This window comes from Dermacentor silvarum, chromosome 1 (assembly GCF_013339745.2).
Source record: "Dermacentor silvarum isolate Dsil-2018 chromosome 1, BIME_Dsil_1.4, whole genome shotgun sequence".
NCBI classification, from domain to species: Eukaryota; Metazoa; Arthropoda; class Arachnida; order Ixodida; family Ixodidae; genus Dermacentor; species Dermacentor silvarum.
Window position 1 is genome coordinate 434559583 of NC_051154.1, and position 24732 is coordinate 434584314.

At 45.3% G+C, this 24732-nt stretch overlaps 1 protein-coding gene across 2 annotated transcripts in view; it reads left to right on the forward strand.

The window, feature by feature from the left end:
• The window catches only part of LOC119448495 (frequenin-1-like), a 530094-nt gene that overhangs the window by 458360 nt on the left and 47002 nt on the right, over positions 1 to 24732 (forward strand). Inside the window, exon 4 of one of the 2 annotated variants that reach the window (XM_049660783.1) lies at positions 16240 to 16329. The exons of the other annotated variant lie outside the window; for it this stretch is intronic. Within the exon in view, the coding sequence (XP_049516740.1) occupies positions 16240 to 16329 (90 nt within the window). The remainder of the gene's footprint in view (positions 1 to 16239; positions 16330 to 24732) is intronic. 2 annotated transcript variants of the gene reach the window in all.

Here is a 24732-nt window from a genome sequence, read left to right on the forward strand (position 1 = left end):
GCGCCGCAGAAGTCCTCGTCAACGACAGAGGTACAGCCTTTACGGCAGAACTAACTCAAGCCATCCTGCGATACAGCCACACAAGCCATTGCCCGAACCACCGCCTACCACCCGCAGAAGAATGGCCTCACCGAGCACCTAAATAAGACCATCGGCGACATGCTGGCAATGTACGTCGACGTCGAACACGAGACGTGGGATGCCATCCTTCCGCACGTGACCTTCGCATACAACACGGCCGTGCAAGAAACGACGCACGTGGCGCCGTTCAACCTGGTCTACGGAAGGAACCCGGCAACGACGCTTGATGCCATGCTACCGGACATCACCGACGAAGAAAATCTCGACGTTGCCAGCTATTTGCAGCGTGCCGAAGAAGGCCGACAGCTCGCCCGCCTGCGCATCAAGAACCAGCAGAGGACCGACAGCCGACACTACAATCTTCGACGACGCTACGTCGAGTACCAGCCCGGCGACCGTGTTTAGGTCTGGACTCCGATACGCCGACGAGGACTTAGCGAGAAACTGTTACATCGCTATTTCGGACCATATAAGATCATCCGACGTATTGGCACACTGGACTATGAGGTCGTGCCAGACGGCATTTCGTAATCACAGCGGTGCCGGGCACGACGTGAAGTCATAGAGTTTCTCACTATAACACCTAGAGGGTAAACTGGCGCCACCGTCTATGCGATTTTCTTAAAGGGCGCCGTGCCCTCATGGGAATGACGGGATATGTGTCTGCGAGGCTTGTGTTGACTGGTGTTGTACGAGGCTCCGTCTAAAACGTGTCTATATGGCTACACAAATAACGCATTTTTAAAATAAAATCTACATAAAAGGCTTTCATTCACCCATATTACATCTCTCATTAAAGTTTACTCACCTGCAATGCAGCATCAAGCGAAGAAAAGCAAGAACAGACGACAAGTTGTTCCAAAGCGAGCGAGAAACTTATCGTCTGCCCTCCAACTTTAGCGGCCAGCTGATACTTATTACGTTCCATAGAATTCTGCGTTGAATAGTATGTCCTCAAAATTAAACAAAACATGTTTTTGTGTAATACTAAAGCTAAAGCAGTTTTTTACGTGCTGTTTTAGCAGGAAATGAATCATTGTGACAGACGGAGCGGTATTAGCCAGGCGCGTCTTCAAGGCGTTCTGGCTCTCCAAGAACGATGCCAATCCGAAGTCACAATATACCGGCATTCCCATGGATACCACAGCGCAGCAGCGCCAGTTTTCCCTCTAGGTAATATAGTGAGAAACTCTACGCGTGAAGTCACCCACGTGGTGCGTCTTAGCCCTTTCTACGCCCGCTGACGAACTTCGGTACTTTGTTACTTTGTTATTGTTTGTTGTTTTTATTGCGATAGCAATTATATGGACACTTAAACCGGATTTCTGCCGTCGGCGTCACTGTCGCCGTCGCCGTGACGTTCCGTATAGATTCCAAGGGCGATAAAATCGTCGCCGCGCGCCGTATGCGCGAGCGAAAGCGCGAGGGGGGGGGGGGGGGGGCTCTATCACGCAGAGCGAACGCACGGCTGAAAACAAACGCGACCGTCGCGCGAAAGGCCGTGGGGGTATGGGAGGGAGGCAGGCGGGGCGACGCTGTGCTCCGGCACCAAAGGCGCATCTTGCAATCGGGCGTAAGGGGAACTTGCCACTCTATCTCCCACGCAAAAGCAACAAAGCGGTAAGGCAGCGCGGGGAGGGAGGGGGGGCTTCTACTCTGCCAACAACTCCGTTCGTACTTTGCCCGGCTGTGGCCGTCGCCCGCACGGTCTCCTATCTCCACACGGCTGTGACCTTTGTATGCGCTGTGCATCCGCCGCTCAGTTTCCTTTGAAGCGATAGACCCCACGAACCTTGCCCGCTGCGGCGGCTGCGATTGCTGCCAACGTTTTGACAGTCGTTGCATGCGGTCATTCAGTGTGATCTATTCATGTTTGCCTGTGCGCGCTGACACCACGCTTGTTAATTCAGTTAGTAAGCGGATGTGTCCAAGTTTATGCAGCCGATAAAACTACTATCCCTACTCCGAATAGCTCTCTACTAATTTGCTATTGCAATTGATGCTTCGCCTTTCGGGCGAAACTGAGACTTTTTTTCTCTCTCTCTGTACGCGTGGTTTTGTTTTCGCTTTCTTGTTTGTATCATAGGGACAATGCTTTTTAAGGGTAGGGTATTGACACGTATATATGTTTATCTTTCACCGGTGACCGCTTTTCACCGGCTAAAAATGTTAAACGTTATCGCTAGGCACAGGACGCGCCTGCATGTATGGGAAGTTTCTCGATCGTTATCGATGCTTCTATCCGTTGTCTTTTGTCACCGACGCTCATGTAATCTGATTGTATGAGAGACGCGAATTATCTAGATCTTTCTGGAAGAGATGCGGGTACCAGGGGTTATTCTGGGGCCTTCGATGACTCATGTATAAAAGCCGACGCGTTTCGCCGCTGATCAGATTTCGACGATCGCCGACTGTGTTCACCGCTTTCGTTGTGCTTTGAGTGTAGCTTGCTTTTGGGGCACATGTTCGCCCAATAAAGAATCAGTTTCGTCATACACAGTTTTACGACTGTTTACTTCAGCGTCACTACTACATGACAGTATGGGAATCTGCTGATCAGTCTATCTGAAGTAGAGCACTGCACGGGCCGGTTTTTCAGGTCCGGGCCTGGCCCGAGCCCAAAAGTACCATTCTTTGGCCGGCCCGGTTCTGTTCCACCCATTAGCCCTTTTGCCTTTACGAAGTTAGCTCGCGTTCTCGATTATTGTGAAGATACTGTCATGTGATCAACGGCCGCCGGGCGGTCTTCAAGCTGCATCATAGCAAGTTTTTCCCCTGCATCCCTTCTTTATGGTTACTTGATAATTTAACTGTGAGAGAAATAAACATTTCATTACTAGCCGAACACCCACAGATTATTATGTGAATATTTGGTATGAAAACAAACCATGCAATGGACAGTTAGGAAAATAGGGAGGGATCAGGCTGGCAACAACCACCGGGAGTGGGAGAACCCCGGCTTACATTTAGGGATGAAGTTGTAAAAAAAGCACATCGGTTGATCACCATGCTCGTGCTTTAAAGTGTGCGGCAACATACTATAGCGAAGGCATAGGTGAACACTACCATACACGCCGCCGCCCGCCATTTAATCTCACTTTTTAATCTCATATAGTCATTCGGATGTACCTGCAGTGATAGAACTCGAGCCACTAATTTTGGTGCGAATGTAAATTTAGATACGCTGGTTACTGGTTTTCAGAAATACGATAATACACGGCCACTAGAAGCTTCTTTTTTTCATTAAACAGAAATTGTTGACCCACAAGGCTAACGCTCATCATATTTTCACGCGAAACATGCCATCTTTATTGCTTTATTCGGCTTCATTATATTGATGTCAATTTTTCAATCGACAATTTAGGCACCCTTGTTTAGAAATATATGCAAATTTATACTCTGTCTAATTGTGTTTCAGTACAGTGCATCTACAACGTAGGCTTTCCTTGTTTTTTTTTCTCCGCCAGATTAAAGTATGATCTGCTTGCTTATTCAGGTAAATTCGCAGACAACGCACCTAGTGCTACAAAAACATATACAAGGCTGCGAACACGAGGGTCGCGCCACTTAACGAGTGGAAATAGCATTCAAAATAAAAATTTACGAGGCAATAAAGTGCTTTGCATTTCTATTTTGTTTTTCATATTCCCCTCCCCAATGTTGAGAAATTTTGCAGCATCCGCGTAGTCTTAAAGCATTTGTCCAAGAACAATATACACTTGAAAGTCTCAGTTTAATTAGTTGGGCTAATTGTGATATAACCAACGGCTCGCTTGAAAATATAACGAAGAAAATTAATGGAAACCAGTAGTAAGTTGCCCTGTGCCTTAGGACACAAAAAAGTTGCAAACTAACTTTTCAGAATTTGTTTGCTACAATTTTATCAATGTACTCCAAGTACTTCTTGAAAACTTATTTAATTGTTGTTTTTCCATTAAAATGATCATGCCGAAAATCTAGATATTTTTGTGCAGCAACAAAATATTGCCGTCAACTCTGCCTCTAGGCACGTCTTCCGCTCTTGAAAAATGTAACGAGCTCTATCGAAACTCATCTCATTGATTCCCGTTAAGCATAGCTCGGATACCTGAGACAGTCTAATGAATGTTTTTGCAGCGAGTCTCGCACCAATCCAATAGTTTTCAATTTCTTTAGCGCGACTGCAATGCATATATATTTCTAACTCTTTTTCAGGTTGATTCAAGTCTGTGATGTCTAGCAACTCATGAAGTGTGACTTTCGCCGCTATTCCCACCCACCCAAATGTGTTTCTCCTCGTCGATAGGCGGCGCCGCTGTCGAAATCATACCACCACCTCCATCAAACTTCGGGTCGTCCGTCACATGCCTGAGCACGATCACCTCTAGGAATTCGAGGTGTTGGGCTGGGAACAATGTGGACAAGAGTTCGTTAGTGTCGCGAAGACGAAAGAATTCCTGCAGAACCCATGTTAAGATGATTATCGAAGTTAGTGCGATTAGCATTTACACAATCTAGCGAACAAGAAGCGACACACCGTGTTAGCTAAGACATCTTTGTTTAGAATCCGTAGTGTTTCTCCTAATTTTCAAGTGATTCGGCTTAATGCGGCCATACACTGTCTCCCTGATTGACCCGATTTGTTATGACCATCGCTCGCCAATGTTACCTCACGATGGTAGAACAAGGACCGCAGGCCGACAGCGCATTCAGTGACGACGATGGAATTACGAGGTAGGAATAATGTCGATAGAACGACGAAGGCATATAAGGACGACGGCATGACGACGATGAGAGGACTCTGAAGTGACGGCGATAAAGAATTGCGACGGAATACAATGCCATGACACCGGTGTTCTAATCTCGATTGATTGACAATAATAGCACAAACTAGCGGAATGAAATAGAAATTATGCAGATGGAACCTGAGGTGGTATGACGACCAAAGCATTTAGTAATTTTTAGCCAACCAGACACGCTTCTGAATAACATACCAGCCTGTTCCCTTTCTTTTCTCCTATTCCTTCCCAAGACGCTTTGCAAACATATCCTCTGCCGTTGAGCTCAGTACGCCAGTGCTCTAGCTCATTAGGCCACGATCACACGTTTACAAACGTATCTTGCCAACAAGTTTATTATTCAAGCTCGAACTTAAGGGGAACATTGAGCTTGGGGGCTCCTATCGAAATACATGGGAAATCGGAAATAGTTTCTCAGAGCAACCAATGCACCAAATTTGATGAGTTATGTTGAATTTAGAAAAACAAAAGTTGAAGTGTAGTGATTGCCGAAAGGGATATTTTATTATAGGCTGGTCTACCTTTCTTACGTCAAATTTTAAAGAATTGCCAAATTTCGAAAAAGAAAACTTGGCGTATAGAGCTATGTAGCTCAGCAGCTAAAAATGATATCGCAATTCTGTAAACTGCACCTAATAATATATCGAAAGCGGATAGCAATCATATATCATACACCATCCTGAAATATACCACTATGTTGTGAATGTTGCATTTGCAAAACCCTTCCAAACATTATAACAAATTCACGTAAGTTTTAAGTTAAAGCAAAAAAAAATTGTTCGCTTTTGATGCTCCAACGGGTGCAGTTTATAGAAATGCCATATTTGTTTTTAATGGCTGAGTTTCGGATTTGTAAACTTCATGCTTCTATATTTTTGAAATTTACGAACATCCTGCAATTCTTTGAAAACATTACACTATCTAAACGAAAATTCTATTTGCTGCAGTCTCTGCAATTTAACTTTCCCCTTAAATGCAACACATTTCATTCAAATCGGTTCAGCGGTTTTCTCATGAAAGCATTCCTGCATTTTACATGTATTTGATAATCCGGCATCGAAGATAGGCCCGAGCTAAAGCTTCCTCTTAAACAATGGATCACGCCAGTTTTATAGGAAACCCATGAAACAGAACCCTGACGTATACGCAAGACCGTGGCCACAGTGGTGTACAAATAAAAAGTCTGCTCAAGGAAAAAAATACATATTCATCGGAAGCTTCGCGGGAGCCGTTATCTCGATCAGACATCTCTCCAGAATGCGGACGAGCTTTCTGGCGAAGTGTCTAGCAAAACCGTCGATTCATTGTCAGTAGAGCAAGTAGCTGGCCGTCTTCGAGATAACGCTGATACACAAGCGCGCTCGTTTCCAAGCACCGACGTGAAGCCACAGCTTCAGGGTGTGTTTCTTTTTATTGCGCTTTCTTTAGTTGTGCGTCATAGCATACGTCATAGCGGGAATTTCGAATTCTTTAAGGTCGATACGCCACGTGGTGGCGAAAAAAGGAAACTGTACGAAATGTCCCTAATTCCTGGTATTGTACTTAGGTCAGTTACTCACAGGGGACCCTGATCATGAGAAAGAAAGTTACAGAAGAATAAAATTGGGTTATAGTGAATACGGCAGGCATTGCCAAATCCTGACTAGGAGCTTACCACTATCGTCGAAATGAAAAGTGTACAATCATTGCATTCTACCGGTGCTAACATATGATATGGGTCAGAAACTTGTAGATTAACAAAGAAGCTCGAGAACAAGTTAAAGACCGCACAAAGAGGAATGGAATGAAAAATGTTAGGTGTAACGTTAAAAGAGTGGATCACAGAGCAAACTGGTATAGCGGATATTCTAGGTTACATTAAGAGGGGAAAATGAAGCTGGGCAGGCAATGAAATGCGTAGGATTGATAACCGGTAAACCATTAGAGTTACAGAATGGATACGAAGAAAAGGGACGCACACTCGACGACGGCAGAAAACTAGGTGGGGTGATGAAGTTAGAAAATTTGCAGGTGCAAGTTGGAATCAGGTAGCTCAAGACACGGGTAATTGTAGATCGCTGGGAGAGGCCTTCGTCCTGAAGTGGACATAAATATAGGCTGATGCTGATATGTTCGCCATCTTTGACATGGTGTGATGCGCCAGCTGATGTACGCAAGAGGTCCACGTACAAAAACGTATACGTTTCTCAAAATAAACAGCTGGAAGTCAGCGGCGCGTATTGTCGTTTGTATGTCAGTCCTTGTCCTTTTAAATCTATCTAAGGTCCCAAGTAAACGCGAATGCGCGCGTAAGGAAATAACGTTCTCTTCAATGGGTATGCTCAGTATACTGCTCTAGTAGGCAGGTTTTGCTTGACGTACGCATAATTTGTGTGTATGCAAGCCAGTTGCGCATCAATGATGCTCATGCTAACTCTTACGTTACGCGTTCAGTGCGTAGGAAACGATCTCAAGCATGCGTGCGTGTCTATAGAGCGGGCTCTTGTAGAGTCGTCTCGCTAGATCGCGTTGCTGGTAAGAGCATCAGAGCGTACGTGCGCGTGGATTTTTGTCCTGTTCGTGTGAAGCCTAAACAGACACGTTGGCACCTCTGTCGTGGTACGATGGATTCGAGCACTAAACTGCTGAGCTCGTGGTAATGGCGATGTTTCATTTTGTTTTCTGTTTTGGAGCCCACGTATCCGAAAAATCACTAGGGGTCTCTTATGCTACAACTAAAAAGACTTGAAGGCGAAAGCCCGAGCACTGCTAACTCAATGACACGACAACCACTTTTTTTCCTGAGTCATCATCACTCTGAAACCTCAATTTACAGTAATTTTGCAACTCATCATGTTTTTCATAGTGTTTGGTGAATCATAGGAAGTCACCCTTCCTATGATTCACCAAACACTAACCGTGACTCAGCTCTTTTTTTTGATGAGTAACTCTCACTTGGACCCTCAAATCGTATACGCGTATTTTTTGCAAGTCACTCCCCCACTGCACAACCCCTTCATTCACTCTTCATTCACCCTATCACTTCTTGGTTCACCTTCATTCACTCTATCATCTCGGTTTTACTTCCATCACACTTGGTTTGCTCTATTACTCCAAATTTCCAATTTTCTTCACTCTTGATTCACACTTTCACCACTTGATTCACCTTCGTTCACTCTCAATTCACTCTCATTTACTCTTCATTATCTTAGCACAATCTATCTCGTCTTTACCATTCGTTTGACTCCTATCACCCAACTAGACCCCTTTATTTCATCATCAATTCACTCTTAATCTATCAACAATGCACTCTTAATTCACCTCATTCACCTCTCTATATACCCATTATTACTTGCGTTCACTGGCTTAATCATTCTTGCACCCTTAATGGCTCTTTTGTCGCATTATCGTCTCTTATCCTAAGAGGACCACTTCGTGTCAACGACGCGGTTTTGAAACGGCCTTGAAACAGAGAACTCACCATGAGACCATGAGACATACAAGGCTTTCGCCTTAATAATCAAAATAAAGCTTGACGACAATGATATGCCTGTCACGTTGACTAAAGGAGAGGCTCTATCCCACACTCTACTGGCTCAACATAAAGGTTTTTTGGTGAGACTTTTGTGAGGTGGGGCCCCTACCATATTTCTCTCAACATACCATGGGCAACCAAGCCATGCTGAGTGAAAGGCGATAGCTTTTACAACCAAACACTGCGCACCCACAAGAAGGAGTAAAAAGGAGGTAACACGCTTTTCATTGTGCGTCAGGAGGAGGAAAAGGTAAAGAAAAAATGTCACAGTTTCGCCCTAAGGGCGAAGCAATGAATGCGATAGCAACACAGCATGGTGAAACGAAGTAAGGTGAGCGGCTTTGGTAGCAATATGAATTGTAGTAAACATGAGCTGATTAAGTAAGCAGGTGTGCTGCGGCGTAAGTAGACCGACATGAAGAGAGACTCGATGACCACGAGAAGGCGCGTGTGAAACGGTGGTGTTGATGAGAAGCGCTTCCCGTGGGCAGCGCGTGCGAAGGGATACACCTGTAGCGCTGCACTGCCGATCCGGGCAGCATTGCATGTGTAGCGTGCGTTGGAAAATGTGGCCCGACTATTACTAACTGAATGAACAAGCGTGGTGTGAGCGCGCACAAGCAAACATAAATAGATCACACTGAATGACCGCAGACAATGACTGTCAAAACGCTGGCAGCAAGCGCATATACGTCGCAGCGGGCGAAGGTACGTGCGGTCTATCGCTTCAACGAAAACTGAGCGGCGAATGCACAGCGCATAGGAAAGGTCAGAGCCGTGTGAAGATAAGAGACAATGCGGCCGGCGAGCGATGAGCGCGGTTGTTGGCAGAGTAGAAGTGCGCCCCCCCCCCCCCCCGCTCCTTCCGGCGCTGCCGTCCCGCTTCCTTGCTTGCGCGTGGGAGATTGAGTGAGAAGTTCCCCTTGCGCCCGGTTGCAAGAGAGGCCTTTGGAGCCGGAGCGCAGCGTCGCCCCGCCTCCCTCCCTCCCTCCCATACCCCCACTCGCGACGGTCGCGTTTGTTTTCCGCCGTGCGTTCGCTCTCCGTGATAGCGCGCGTCCCCCGCACGCTACCGCTCGGGCATACGGTGAGCGGCGATGATGTTATCTATACGGAACCTCACGGCGACGGCGACGCCGACGGCAGAAATCCAGTTTAAGTGTCCATATAATTGCTATCGCAATAAAACGTTGGCATAACAAATATTCGGCACTTCGTGTGATTACACCTGTTGTTGCATTTGATGCAAGTAAATGTTAAAGGAGTCAGAATCTTACAAAATGAGAGCGCCATGTTTCTTCCACGAGATATGTAGCGTCTTGGCATTGTTCATTTTAGCGGTCAAATAATAAATGGCCGGACCTCTGCTAGTCCTCCGGCTCTGAACACCTTTAATGCGTCATCAGCTAGCCATCACAGAGAACACTATAATCAGATCATGACAAACTTTGCAATGCGCAGAATGTAGACTATGTCGGCTAAAGAAACTCTCTGGTGTTGCCTCGGAATCCCATGTACAGGCTCCACCACACACTTTGTCTGCGTAGCTCACAGAATTCTCCCACAAGTTACCAATCGCAAGTTATATGACGATAGCTGAATGGTAAGCACGTACAGGTCTCAGCTGCCATGGCAAATAGAAAAAAAGACAAGCAGGGAGCGTCACTTAACAATTTAGAAGCTTATACATTAAACGCATAAGCATTGTTCCGCGCCCATCGATGAATTAGTACAAGAGTAGTAGCTGGTGCCTTCGAAGTGGTACCAATATCTCCATTAACAGAGATATATTTTTTAAAGGCTAACGAGAAACAGGTCCGCACGATGTGATTAAGCAAGTGGCAGATTCTAGTTACCGAGCACGCGATTAGTATCTGGGAGAGTAGAGCATGTTGTCGAAGACTGATCATAACGAATGCGTCGCTTAAACTTACAACGAACCAAACAATGTGTTCAAAAGTGCGGGAAACTTGCCGGGCCTATTTCATTAAAGCGAACGCGCTGATAGGCTCTGAAGGGAAGAAGGGGCACCATCTGAGGTTTCCTTGCCGAAGCTAGCGGGCTGACCTCATGCTACCTCCTAGTATTTTTCTTTCCTCTACGCCGGCTGCAGATTACCACATTCGCGTGAGTTTGATTCGCTGTGGCTTGTAAAGTTTTGTTTTTCTTCACAATATGGTGAGCGTGATGCCGTAAATGAGGAGGCGGCCTGATGATGACGATGGTGTAACGCAAAGGGGCCACGGAGTAGACGCTGCAATCTAAGATCTGAGCTTTCCACGGCTGTCGCAATAAAGTCCAGACACTGAATTAATGCAGCCAAGGAAGAACGTCTTTGTAGCCGGGCCACTGAATAAGTGTGCCAAAAGAAAGTAAATACTGACCGTTAAAATTCAGCTCTAATCCTTTCACGTAGCCATCGAGGCGTAAATCACTCCCAATCTTTATATTGGTTCCTCATTAGCACGTGGAAATTGAATATCCTCTTTCACAATATCCGTGCTGATAATCCGTTTGACTTCTTACTACTTACCGTTTCTGCGTAGGTAGTCGCCAAGTACGCTAGACCACGATAATTAAGCTTTTCTGAGTGGAAACAGGTGAAAGATAAGACGTTCTAATTCTGTACAAGCAGCGCCCTCTTTCTGGCACCAAAAGTCCGCACTTTCTGGAGTGTTAATAATGAAAAAGGTTTTATTTTATAAAGTTATCGCTTATTTTCCGAGGAAAGGCTTGAATTTACATTTGTATCTGAAGTCCGCTACTCCAACAATAGAAATCTTGAGACTCCTTTCATTAAGAAGCACGTACGTGGATGCATGAGGGAACGAAAACGATGCTTCAGTGCGCACTGCGTTCTTTAACTTCATGGCTCGTCTGTGCGTGCGAGCCTGTAGGATTCTTGAGTTTGCCTTTCTTCGCGAACAGATTTCAACAGCGCTGTAACTCCAAAATAACTCGTTGCCGGGGGTAATTGGAACAGGGCTATTGAAGAGCATTACAGCGGGAATAGACGGCACATGACGACATTGCACGCACAAAGCACATGGCGAGCACTTGTGCATGTCTTGCGCGCACACGTCGTCGTTCCCTGTAGATTTGCGCTGCAATACTCTGCTAAAGTACACTAGAGCCGCATGCATCGGATAGCATTTATTTTTGTTTTTCTGGTGCCTCGGTGCTTCAGGCAACGTCTTGAAATTTAGAATGGAGATTTTGCCGCTTATCTCTGTGTTTTACTTTCGGAAGAGTATTGTACAAATTGATGGGGCTCATGGGCTAAATAGTTCGTATCTGTCCTTTACCATCTGCACAAAATTGACAAAAGCGGGGATTAGAAACGGCAAGAGGCAATGCATGTAGTAGTCGTCTATTCGCGTGACAAATGGGTTATGATATAAACTTAAGCTGTTCCTGCTTTTGCTAACAGCAGGTTTTTTTTCCTTGGAAGGCTTGCAGACAGGAGACATATGCGGTGTCGATATCTTACCTGCTGCGATAAACTACAGTCATATCAGTATTACCAAGGAGCGTAATTGCCTGGAAGCAGTTATTGCATAAATATTTCTCACAAACGCCAATGTATGCCGTGCCACGTTGCCAGGAACTGAATTTCCGTTAGAATTTTATCAAAACTAGTTTCAACTGTTTTGTTTTCAGCTTTTTGAACTGAATTATTTCACTACGCTTGAGAACAACACAGTCTTGCTAATCTATCTACTTCGGCTGTTTTTTTTCCTTCTGACAGTGAACACTGACATCTTTGGTAAGGTCAAACACGTGTTAAAAAAACGAGCTTATTTAGAGACGAATACACACAAGTTGAAGAGACTGCTATTCTCAGCGTAGCCGTATTACGATTTCTACGCTCTTTCTTGTTTTTCTTTCCTTAATTTTTTCGGTTTTTGCTAAGAAGCTCGTAAATAGAGAGTTTTAGCAGAGCGCCGCTTACGCTCCGCTCCGCTCAGATTTCACGCTCTGAGATACCGCAGGGAACTGCGTAGATTTCGCATTTGATAAGCGCGTCTTGCTGAGACGCGAGCGACACGTTATCAACTCGGCTGCAAAACGACGAAGAGGTCAAGTAGACACGCTGTCACGCTCCGCTCAGTGGGCTTTGTAGCGGAGCGAGGGATTCAGTAGACAGTTTTAGCAGAGCGCCGCTTACGCTCCGCTCCGCTCAGATTTCACGCTCTGAGATACTCCAGGGAACTGCGTAGATTTCGAATTTCATAAGCGCGTCTTGCCGAGACGCGAGCGACGCGCTATCAATTCGGCTGCAAAACGACGAAGAGGCCAAGTATCCACGCTGTCACGCTCCGCTCAGTCGGCTTTGTAGCGGAGCGAGGGATGCGGTCTTCGTTCCGCTGCCGGTATGAGCGTTGTGCGCAAGCGCAATAGCGTTCCGGCTAAGCGGTTGTTTGTAATTTGCTAGCATATGCCGATCTGAGCGGAGCGGACAGCAAGCGCTCGGCTAAAACACTCTAGTCTTCGTTCCGCTGCCGGTATGAGCGTTGCGCGCAAGAGCAATAGCGTTCCCGCTAAGTGGTTGTGTGGCAATTGCTAGCATATGCCAGCCTGAGCGGAGCGTACAGCAAGCGCTCAGCTAAAACACTCTAATGATGTATTAAACGCTTTCGTTTCAGCAGAAAATGAAGGCTACGTGCATAGTATTTGCCCTGATTGAAAAAAAGTTGTCGCAGTTTCACCTGAAAGGTGAAGCATCAATTGCGATAGCAAATTTGTAGAGAGATATACGGAGTAATGATATTAGCTTTATCAGCTGTATAAACTTGCACATGCAGCAGCACCGGCAACGCGCCGAACTGTTGTCGACGCCGTCGGCATTTTGCCCGCGTTCGCTCAAAATGCGTGCGGCGTTGGTGACTGTTGCCGGAGCCTCTGATATAAATAGGCACTTGGTGCCGCAGCTAAACGTCGCCTCCCTTCCCTCCCCCTTCCCCCCCTCCCCCACGGCCTCTCGCGCATCGGAAGAAGGCGCGTTTGCTCTACATATATGGTGATTGTAAAGGAGGAAAGAGACGCCTACTTCTGCAGCCCTTAAGGAAGCACGGCGCAGAACGCGCGTTTGTTCTCCGCCGTGCGTTCACTCCCCGTGAAAGAGCGCGTCCCTCGCGCCCTTTCACTCGCACATACAGCGTTCGGCGGCGCGCGGCCACGATTTCATCTCCATTGACGTCATACGGAACCTCACGGCGACGGCGACGGCGACGCCGACGGCAGAAATCTGCTTTTGAGTGTCCATATAATTGCTATCGCAATAATAAAGAAAGGTGGCAAGGATCGGAAACAGCAGGTTTTACAGTGGCTGTTTGCATACATTACGTTGTGCTTTATGTCACCGGTTCAACGGAGTTGTCAGAGGCAGCCCCAGCCGTACCTTAGGGTCGCACCGGATTCTCTTAGCGTAGATGGTATCTTTGCCACTCGGCAGCATCTCTTCTACCTCCTGCGCATCCGCCTGGTTTGCGGTTTGCATTTCGGCATAGCTTGCGAGCAGTGCATTTCGTGAACATAAAGATCGCGTGAGAATAAAGTGGTGACCTATCTGGTGGATAAACATATGCATTGCATGAGGTTGGGCGCTGCATAACATGAAAGTAAAAACCCTAAACATTGCCTTATCATAAGAAACCAACAAACAGACGCCAAGGACAACATAAGGGAACTCGTACTTACTAATTGGATTAAAGAAATGACAAATTAATGGTTGTTTATGGTTTAATGCACACCGCTTCACTGAAGATCCGTTTCACATATATTCCCACGTGTGTGTGGGATGTGTATAATTTCCTTTTCAGGTTTATTTCACATTTTTATTAAAGTTTTCTTCCAAACGATAACGTCGGATGTGTATAATTTCCTTTTCAGGTTTATTTCACATTTCTATTAAAGTTTTCTTCCAAACGATAACGCAGCTTGAACTTCTGAGATATATTGAAATCAACAGAATTTGCGTAGGTGCGAGGAACATACTAACAAATTGTTCCATGAATTTAAATGCAATGTGCTTTTCGCAGTTTACGGACACTTTTCTAAGACAACCGGCAACTAAGTACATGAATATTATTCCACGGTCTCAGTTACCAGCGTCACAAAAAAGTCGACTCACAGGCCATACACCCAAGGGAACCCATGGACCCACTCACTGGCCAAGGCGCTTTGCGGTCACATATTTCGCACATTTGGCGGTATATTCGGGATGAAAGCTGAGAAGAACGACGATGACTATGCAGGCTATTCAAAAGTGATCCTGATTAGACTCCGATAATTGTTTTCCTTCAACCACCCGATTCCTGGCCAATCCCCCATAGTGGGTACGAGCCACTTTTAAAGGCAAGTAAGCAAGCAAGCAAGCTATCTATGCGCTGTTCTCCGTGTGATCCTGACAGTGGTTATGTGGCCCTGCGATTATGCCGGCCCACTGTTTAACTAGCGCTTCTGCGCACAATTCTATATGGTACAAGAGTGACAAATAATAGCGCTAAGATGCAATCGCTGGCTATGCTCATCGGGATAGCGGCCCCCATTTTGTGTGATTAGAAAAAGAAAATATTGTTTTCTTTTTTTCTCGCCATCACGTTTTACCTAACTCAGACTCCCCTCTTTGTTTCGTCACATTTACTGCGTATTTTAGCCTCATCCCGCTACCCCCCTCCCCTTTTCGCCCCCCTCCCCCCGAGTGTTTCTGGTGCCAGAAATTTTATGTCGCATATACGCTCGTTTACTCAAGTTTAATCTTTTCTTTATTCATGTGATAACGCTCAACTAGGCCGTCCTCGCTCGAGCTGACTTGGAGATCCAGAAGGGTCTCTTAGACCAGTCTGAGCGTACGGCAACGGCCACTGGAGTCCTGGACTAGGGACCCACCCTTCCCGCTCCCTTGCCTCTCTCTCTTTTTTTATTCAATAAAGTTTTTCATCATCATCTTGTTTACATATGTTTGATCAAGCATGAGCCTCTTGTATGGAACCAGAGCAACGGATATGAGAACAAGTCGTGCATAACGTCTCTCAAAAGGGCAGCCTATGTAGTGTTTGAGATTCGACAAAGAAGAACTACTGGATATGTGCACGATGTCGTCCCGGATGAAAGTCTGTAAAAGTTTCACGTTTGCCCTCGTTTCAAATTTGTATTTGTTATCTGAACAAACATTTCTACTGCACAACCACGCCATTATACAAACACAGCAGCTCTGGAGAAGTGCGTGATTATAATGAAGGTCACTGCCAAAGATACGAAACTGTAGAATTTTGGACGCGAATACAGGACATCCAGCGCCCACATTCACAAATAGTACTCACGATGAAAACTTGTTTTTAAAAGAAAACTCCACGAAAGCCTGATGCTGGACGCATTTCGTGAAGGCTGCCAGCAAATGGCAAATAGCTCTTATGAACGTAAAGACGTGTGAATTCGGTCACAGATTTCTTGTGCCTGAAATAAGTGCCCTAAGTTCGGTGCCATATTTCATCACTTTGCGCCTTCACTGACGTAAAGCATAAAGGTTGCTGACTACACTATAAATATGCAAAAAGCCGGTAAGAAATGTCCGCAACCCTTCTGCCGTCCAGCAATTCATTGATGTGCATCTATTTCGGTAAATAAGGCAAACAATACGCACCTGAATTGTTTGCCCAAAGTCGCATGGATGAGAACCGTGGAGGATGAAGAATAGATGTCGTGATCTCAAGTGCGCCCCAAGTTTTCATTCAAAGAGTCGGCTCAGATGTTGGGCTATAAGAACAGTGCCGTCGCGATGGGTAACTACGCTGTAAGAATGGTCGTCATTTTCGTCCCTTCTCAGAACTTAGCTCTGACTGTTTCTCGTCTTTTCTTGCGCAGGAGTTCCGAAAAATATACGGGCAGTTCTTTCCGTGCGGAGATCCCACCAAGTTCGTCGATTATATCTTCAACGTATTCGACGAAGACAAGGTAAGACTCATAGACAAATTGGCTCTCTCCAATATAGCCTAATGCAGTCGTGCGTGGCACCACTCTTAGGACACCAAGTAACACTATTTGGACACCAATACCACGCGACATGAATGGCATAGTATTAATGCTGCAAAATAGAGCAAATGACACAATACTCCTGTCGTTAACTGGGTTCAAATAATATAGCCGTTACTTGTGACAGGCCTGTCAACCAGGCCGGGCGGAAACCGTGCGCTTATGGCCGCAGTTTTCGCTTGCGCAATCTGTCGCATACTTTAACAGGCTTAATTACATGCACGGGTGCTGTCAGTAACTTTCTGTTTCTCTTTAGAGGCGCGTCTCCGCAGCCCATTTTCTTATCACTAAATATTTTATTACACTAGCTGAAGCCATAATGTACACGTTCCATTAATTTTTTTGTAAGTGTCAATCGGCTTTTCATCTTGACTTCAATAGATTTTATTTTTTGCTACTTGCCTCAACGGGGAATATCACCTTTTTTCTATGTTATACATTTGCTTATTATTGAGATTGTCACTGCGCAATACATTATTCTACGGTTTATTTGCTTAACGCACGTTAACACTGACAGGATTCCATGTCACCGACCTTGACGGCGACTGGAATATCTGTGCCGAGGGACACAAAAAAAAAATGTCGTCGCGCCGATTGGCGTGAGACCGATTTTTGTGGTCACCTGAAAAAAAGAAAAAGCATCGCCTATAGCCACCCAATCAGAACGCGGGATTACGAGAGACCAGCGGCGATAAAGGCTCCAGATTGTAAACATTCGGTCCGCCATTTTGCAAAATGGCGTAGGAATGTCCGACCGCGTCCTTGTTTGCAGGTATTGCGTGGTTCGTGCGAAAATAAGTCTCCAAATTGGGCGTACAACGGACTTGGATGCTATGTGCAATAAATAAGCTCTAAATTCAGCCTACATGGGTGTTTGCGATGTTGGTGCTAGCCAAATCGTGCTTTTACCGTGAGTACGTAGCATTTTCTTTCCTTGTAATGCTGCGTTGGAGAGAAATAATGTGTTCAGTGCAGTCCGTTGCAAAGCACATTTGACTGTGAATAAGACAGAGAGAGCGCAGGTTTATCCTGGGTTGTGTATATATAGGTATTGTGTGATTCAATTATTGAAGTGGGGCCAGCCGTGCACTACATACCAGGTGTGTTTATACGAAAGCATTATATGCCCGATTACGCGAAAATCTGCCACAGTCGACGTGACCGAAATGTGGTACCAGAAATGGCCTACGGCGCAAAGAGCAAAAACACGTCAAAAATGCTTGTATTGAAGTCAGATTTCTCAGGGAGGTTCCCGCAAACAAGTTAAATTAACGACTTTGGAAAGAAAACATGGTACACTCTGGTCTGGGTGGGAATCGAACCCTGGCCTCCAGGATATGAGACGAACACGCTTTCCCGATGCCACGGCGGCTCCACGGTTCTGGCTGACTAAAGGTGTACCTAGTGCGTGCGTCATTGCACACGTCAGGTTGCAGCCATATGGCCACCTAAAGGTGTGGCCAATAGGGTGTGTGATTGGGCACGTGACGGCAAAGATAATGGGGAGGAGGTGGCGCCACGCCATGAGTATATAAAATGAGGGCGTTCATGGCGTTCCAAGGTCTACAAACGATATAATGTTTTCGCATTCCCACAGGTAAACAGTCTTAAGTGTCTCTCCTGAATTTTTACAATTACAAGGATGTTACCTTGCGTTGCGAAAAGGATCCTTTCGCATTACAAGGATGTTACACACGTAGAGTAAGGGCTGTTTATGGTGTTCATTGTATTTTTAGCTGCACTAAATTTTAAAAAAATTGCGAATTGCAGACAGCACAATTCTTATCATTGAGCGGAATTACTGGATGAAGAGGTCATTACTTCTACGACAAATCAAGATGCTTAATTGTATAATTCTTCTTCCTCTGTCTAGGGTTTTACGTCCCAAAACCAATTCTGATTATGAGGCACGCTGTAGTGCAGGGCCCCTGATTAATTTTGACCACCTGGGCTTCTTTAACGTGCATTACCTAATTGCACAAATTAACTTTTTTATTCATAGACTTTACTTAATTAAGTGGGCTATCTGCTACTGGCAGTTCTTAAAAAATTGCGCAGCTAAAAAAACACCATATATATATATATATATATATATATACATATATATATATATATATATATATATATATATATATATATATATATACAGCGTGTTTCAGCGAACACCTTCACAATTTATTTAAGGTTGCCTGTGGCAGATAGCCCAATTCTAGTTAATGAGCTGGTCTACTCGAAGAGGCGGACATCACTTGCACAAAAATTTATGCGCATAATCTACTAATTAACAAAAATTCACTAATTAAGTTTTAAAATAATTACCTGATGGCCGATATTGCAATTTACAAATGGTAGCCTTGGAGTTCGCGAGGTTGATCCACTTAGAAATAATTCTCAGGATGACACCAGTTTCGAGATATTAATTCCCGAACTTTGCGGAGAAATGCATTGGCGTTCCAGTTAATTTTGAGCTTCAATGCATTAAGTGACGTTTTGTTGAGAACCTAACTGGAACGCCAATGCATTTCTCCGCAAAGCTTGGGAATTAATATCTCGAAACTGGGGTCATCCAGAGAATTCGTTCCAGGTGGATCCGCCTTGCGAACTCCACGACTACAATTTGTAAATTGCAATATGGGCCATCAGGCAAGTAGTTAAAAACTTAATTATTTGATTATGCATTTTAATTTTTTGTGCAAGTAATGTCCACCTCTTCGAGTAGACCAGCTCATCAACTAGAATTGTGCTATCTGCCACCGGCAACCTTTAAGAATTTGTGAAAGTGTTCGCTGAAACACCCTGTATATATATATATATATATATATATATATATATATATATCCCAGGGTTTGTTCTATCTGTAAAATATAAATACCACAAAAAGTGGATGGGAAAACGGTTCCGCGGTAGCTTAATGGTAAGAGCATCGCAGGCGTAATGCGAAGACGTGGGTTCGTTCGCGACCTGCGGACAGTTTTTTTTTCATCCATTTTCATTTCCATTAATTTATCATTTCTTTAATTCAATTAGTAAGTACAAGTAGTTTTCCCTATGTTGTCCTTGGTATCATTGTTGGCTTCATATATATATATATATATATATATATATATATATATATATATATATATAAATGTATATATATTATAAAGGAAACTTATTGAGGTTCGTAGCGACAGCCGGTCGTAGGATGCACCGAGCACAGTCCTTTCGCTCGAGATTCTGCGGCGCGCTCGATGCTGCCGATGCTGCTGACTCTGCGCCGACGTTCGTCATCTTCCTTACAATATATATATATATATATATATATATATATATGTATATATATGGTAGGCAGGGATGTTACCAGTCAAGAGTCCGGTTGGCTACCCTACTGCTGGGGGAAGGGAGAAGGGCTATATCCTCAAGGTCAGCAGTAATGCAGTGCTGACGGAACGAAACGCGACAGGAACTCTTCAATTAGAGCACTCCATATGTGCACTTACTCGAGTGTACCGTATAATGTCGCTATGAATCGGGTCATTAAATGAGATGCGGACTCTTATCTAAGTGTACGAACCAAAGGCTTTGTTGGATAGCATTCCTTTGTTTCATCTACAGGGCAAGTGCTTGAGGTGCTAAACGCACTCGGAGCGAAACAAGATACGAGTATGATTCCATCGCGTACTTGCACGCGTATTATAAGGCCTGCGTTTGTTCTGTGTTCACACATAGCATACATAACAAATGCTGTTGCACTAACGATGAATCCAGAACAAACATGCTAGAAGATAATCAGCGAGTTTCAGCGCGTGCGGAACTCATGAAAGTTGGCAGGTGGCAGTGTACACTACGTCGGGCGCCATCACACACTTAAGGTGAAAGCGCCCATTCTGTCGTCAATGCGGTTTGTGTCTGCTCGCATGGTAGAAACTTCCATGTGTGAACGCCGCTTTCTGAGAGCAAATAAAATGCACAACGCGTCTTACAAACGTGGGAAACACATTGAAAAAAAAGAAAAAAAAAGACAGAGAAATGTTAATTCCGAACCATTTCATTGCAGAAGCCATATGGGGCAAATGTTTGTTTCTGATACATGCCCCATTACTGATACATAAAATGCAAATTCAGAATTGATTTGGCGCGCCTTCGAGCACTGGTGGAAAATTTGTAACGATGTACAAATTAACGTAGGCAAAATACTTTAAATACGTGAAAAACAGCCACGTTTAGCCAAACAAATACACGCGTGAATTGTGTGCAGAGATAAGATTTAAAAAAAAAGCACAGGCTTATTCCCATGTTTCGGTGAACTTCATCGACACAGAAGATACTTGTTGTGAAGCTTTTAGGACCACTTGGAAAAAAGTGCGCGTATTTACAGAGAGCACTGTATTACCTCATGTTATGCAAAATTTATCGACTAATCTCAAATAATGAATAGTAGAGTAAGCTGGTTGTTTTGGTAATCGGTGACCAGCATCCACTCGCGTCGAAGACTTTATGGTAGCGACGACTACCGACGGCTTTATGGGAGCTGAAGCAAATGATGCAAGCCTCATAGAGTGCATCACCTACTTTTTGTCGGGAATGTCGCCTGATCCATGGGTTACACTCAGTTGTCGGCTCCTATGGGTATCAAGATCACTAATGTCGCTGAAAAGAAAAGTGTATAATCATTGCATTCTACCGGTGGTAACATATGGAGCCGAAACTTGAAGGTTAACAAAGAAGCTCAAAAACAAGTTAAGGGCCACGCAAAGAGCGATGTTAGGCGTTTATAAGCTGTGGAGACAGGAAGAGAGCGGTGTGGATCAGAGGGAAAACAGGGATAGCCGATATTCTAGTTGACATTAAGAGAAAAAAGTGGAGTTCCGCTGGCCATATAATGCGTACGGTAGATAACCGGTGGACCACTAGAGTTGCAGAATGAGTGCGAAGGGAAAGGAAGCGCATTCGACAACGGCAGAAAACTAGGTGGGGTTCTGAAATTAAGACATTTGCCGGCGCAAGTTGGAATCCGCAAGCGCATGATAGGGGTAATTGGAGATCACCTGGAGAGGCGTTCGGTCTGCAGTGTACATAAATTTAAGCTATTGCTGCTGATGATGATGGTGATAGGTATCAAGGGAGACTGCATCTCAAACGCACGTCATCAACCATACAGTTAATGTAACCAACTGTAAAGGTCAAGCTCCCCACAGCGCCCATGTATCGAAATCAGCAACGGCATGGGCGCCGCCATGTTGCTATCCTGTGCAGGTGCGCCGGTGCAGACTAAGACATGTGATTCAGACGAGGCGCGCAATCAACGTGATCCCGAGCCTGCCTGAGTATGGTAGCGCCGTCTACTTAAAGAATCGCCTGGAAACGCAGCCTTTTGGACACCGCAAATTTTACATCAAAATTTTCTAAATAGCCATCCGATCTTTCTGAAAAATTTACGGAATGAACTTCAAACGTTGTCCGTGCCTACGTGCTACGTGTAAGTGCTTTCTTTTGCACAATATTTTAAATATTTTTAGCGCTACGAAAATGAGTCGTAGCAAAATGGCGGCGCCTTCGCAGCTGGAGCTTTTTGCGACCATCTTTCCCTCTAGACTTACTATAATAACTCTTAGTCATCAACTGTTTACTTTCCACTTTAGAAACGTCAACGTTGTTAATACCGCCAATCATCATCGGTGGGATTTATAGAGCCCGGCGTCGCTGACTTTTTCTTGATATCCGCGCAATTCTGTAACACTTCCAGCTGTATAACAAACCCGTAATGCGCTCATGACGCATGTCTAGCGATATTTATACGCAAAACAGAAGAGCTCCTCATTCACTATGACGGTGATTCGTGTAGCAGCCAGAGCATTTGGTATAGTGTTTCCTGCCGTGTGAGTCGGTAATTGATTGTAACAAAGGAAGCTAAAAAAAGAAATAAAAAATCAGAAATGTGGGTATACGAAGAGAACCAAGCCACTGTCGACCTTCTTGCGTTACCCCTTCTGCCTCGGGTCGTTTAGGATTAGTTATCTGTGCTGCATTGATTTCCCAGTCAAAGCTGTCGTGTTGGTTTCCACTCTTTGGTGGCGCCTAATACAAAAAGGGGCAGCATGAAATATTGCGAAAACAAGGAAGACGACAGGGTAAGTGCTTGCTTACAGATACACTTTATTTTCGATGGCACGCAAATACTTTTGTGATTTTTCTTAGTTACAAACTTTACGCTACATGTTTATATTAGTAAGTGGCAAGGAATTGTCATAAAAGTCCTGTGTCTTGTTTTAAAACTTGACTGCCGTCAAAATATTGGCTAAAGAAGCCTCATTACGCACGTGGGAGCACGAAGCGCTGCGTGCGATGCAACATCCTTCTGACGTAGTAGGGGGGCGTCAAATGAAGCTTCGCCATACCGCGCGATTAAGCGGTCCATCTTACCCCTGTGTCTGAATTGACTATAAGTACATCTGGTAACTGCAGGGTAGCTGCGCAAAGCGCCAAATAGCTACAGCTTGTGGCTGAAGCTAACTGGCGCTTTGCTATTAATTTAGTTCAGAAACTAATACGCCATAGTTCTAAGTTTATTCTAGAATGAACTGTCGTCAACTTGCAAGCAAGTGATAATATATTACCCGATTGGAGCTGTGAAAAAGGTTCAGAGAGCTCTAGCCACAAACCAGAGCTAAGAAACGTTACACAGTGGTTTGCATGATGACCACGAAATGACTACCCCGAACAGTTTTTCGAACACTACAGGTGCAAATGCATGTTAACTGTTTATCGAGGGTGCATTCTGTTCCTTGTTTTTGCATTTTGCATCGATAGAAAAGCTATGTGTAAATAGTTAGGTAGGTAGGTAAAAACTTTATTTTTCTCCGGCAAGTTAATAGGGTTGGCTTCACCGTGCCTAGGCGTCTTCAACGAGTCCTTGGGCTCCGGCTGTAACACACAAGAAACAATAAGAACGTCACGTAAGCAACAATTTCTTACCTTCATGCGCATCCTATTCGAGGCATGGATGAAATGACAGGAGAGACTGCTTGAAGGCCATCGAATAGCCCCCGTCGAGTATGCTTGAACGTGAATCCCAACCTATTGCCCATACCGAACCGAAGCTGCAACGGACACTACACAGGGGCGGTATTTTGTAGCGATGCCTTATGCCTTATTCTATACAAGTCTTATCATCCACCGCTCACACGGCCGTCTGATCCCGTTGATAACGTGAGCGGACCGTCGCTCTGACCACTGACTAAGCGCGAAAAGCGCGAATATGTATTAGCATCGGAAAGGCATCAATACAAAATACCGGCCCGGTCTTATCATTTTCTTCTAACAGCTGAGGTGTTTAAGCCGAGCGTTTGTCCGTAACATTAAACAGAAAATGTGGGCCAATCCTGGCAGTTGTGCAGAAAGGGTCCAAGCGCAATGGCACATGCCCCTGTGAACTAGCGAAGCTGAGCCTGGATAAGTCTAGCTAAGCATGGTTGGCACTACTTAAGCTTAGTCAGTCATCGATAGCGAATCAATAGCTAATCGATAATCGATCAATAATCAATAAATTCCGGAAAATGCTGGGGATGACTTGGTAGTGCCTAGCCTAGCCCAAATAAGTGGCCAATACCTTGAGAAAGCCAGTGCAGTGGTGCCGGATTACGAAGCTCGCCGGGTAAGTGCGGTTGTTAGACGTGACTCGCACTGTGCAGATTGCAGCCGGCGTTATTAGGTGGCCTCGCGCTGTCCGGATATCGGGTCCTTGCGAGGCCGTTTTAACCTTCTTGAACTTGGCGGCGAACGGGCCACTGAAGACGGAATAGTCGGCTCCAGTGTCAACGGGAGCGGTGACGTTATGACCATCGATTAGCACGTCTAGGTCGGTAGACCATCGTGTGGCATTGCGGTTAAGTCGTGGCGTCGGATCACGGCTGCGTCTGCTTGCTCCGCTGCAGCTACGTCACGTCGGCAGGTCATCTTTCGGCGGCGAAAGTTTGTCAAGGGTGTTGCCAGGCGGCGTGCTGATATCTCATGGAAATGATTCGCGAATCGTCGTCGTCATCGGCGGCGGAGGATCTTGGGCATTGCGTCGTACAGCAACCGCACCTCCATCAGTTGCTGCTTTTAGTTTCCCTGGTAAGGGCTGGGGGATCGGCCACGGGTGGGACCGGTGTACTGACGGCGATGCGGCGAGATGTAGCAGCCTGGTGACGGCGAGCGTGAGGGTCGTCGTGGTTGCGACTGGGCTCCAGCGAGGTAGCCGGCGATGTCACGCGGTCGCTCGCCAAGCTGTGGACGTGGCGCGTTGACGGCGAGCCCTCGTAAGCCGATCTCGCGGTATGGGCATCGGCGGTAGACATGGCTGGC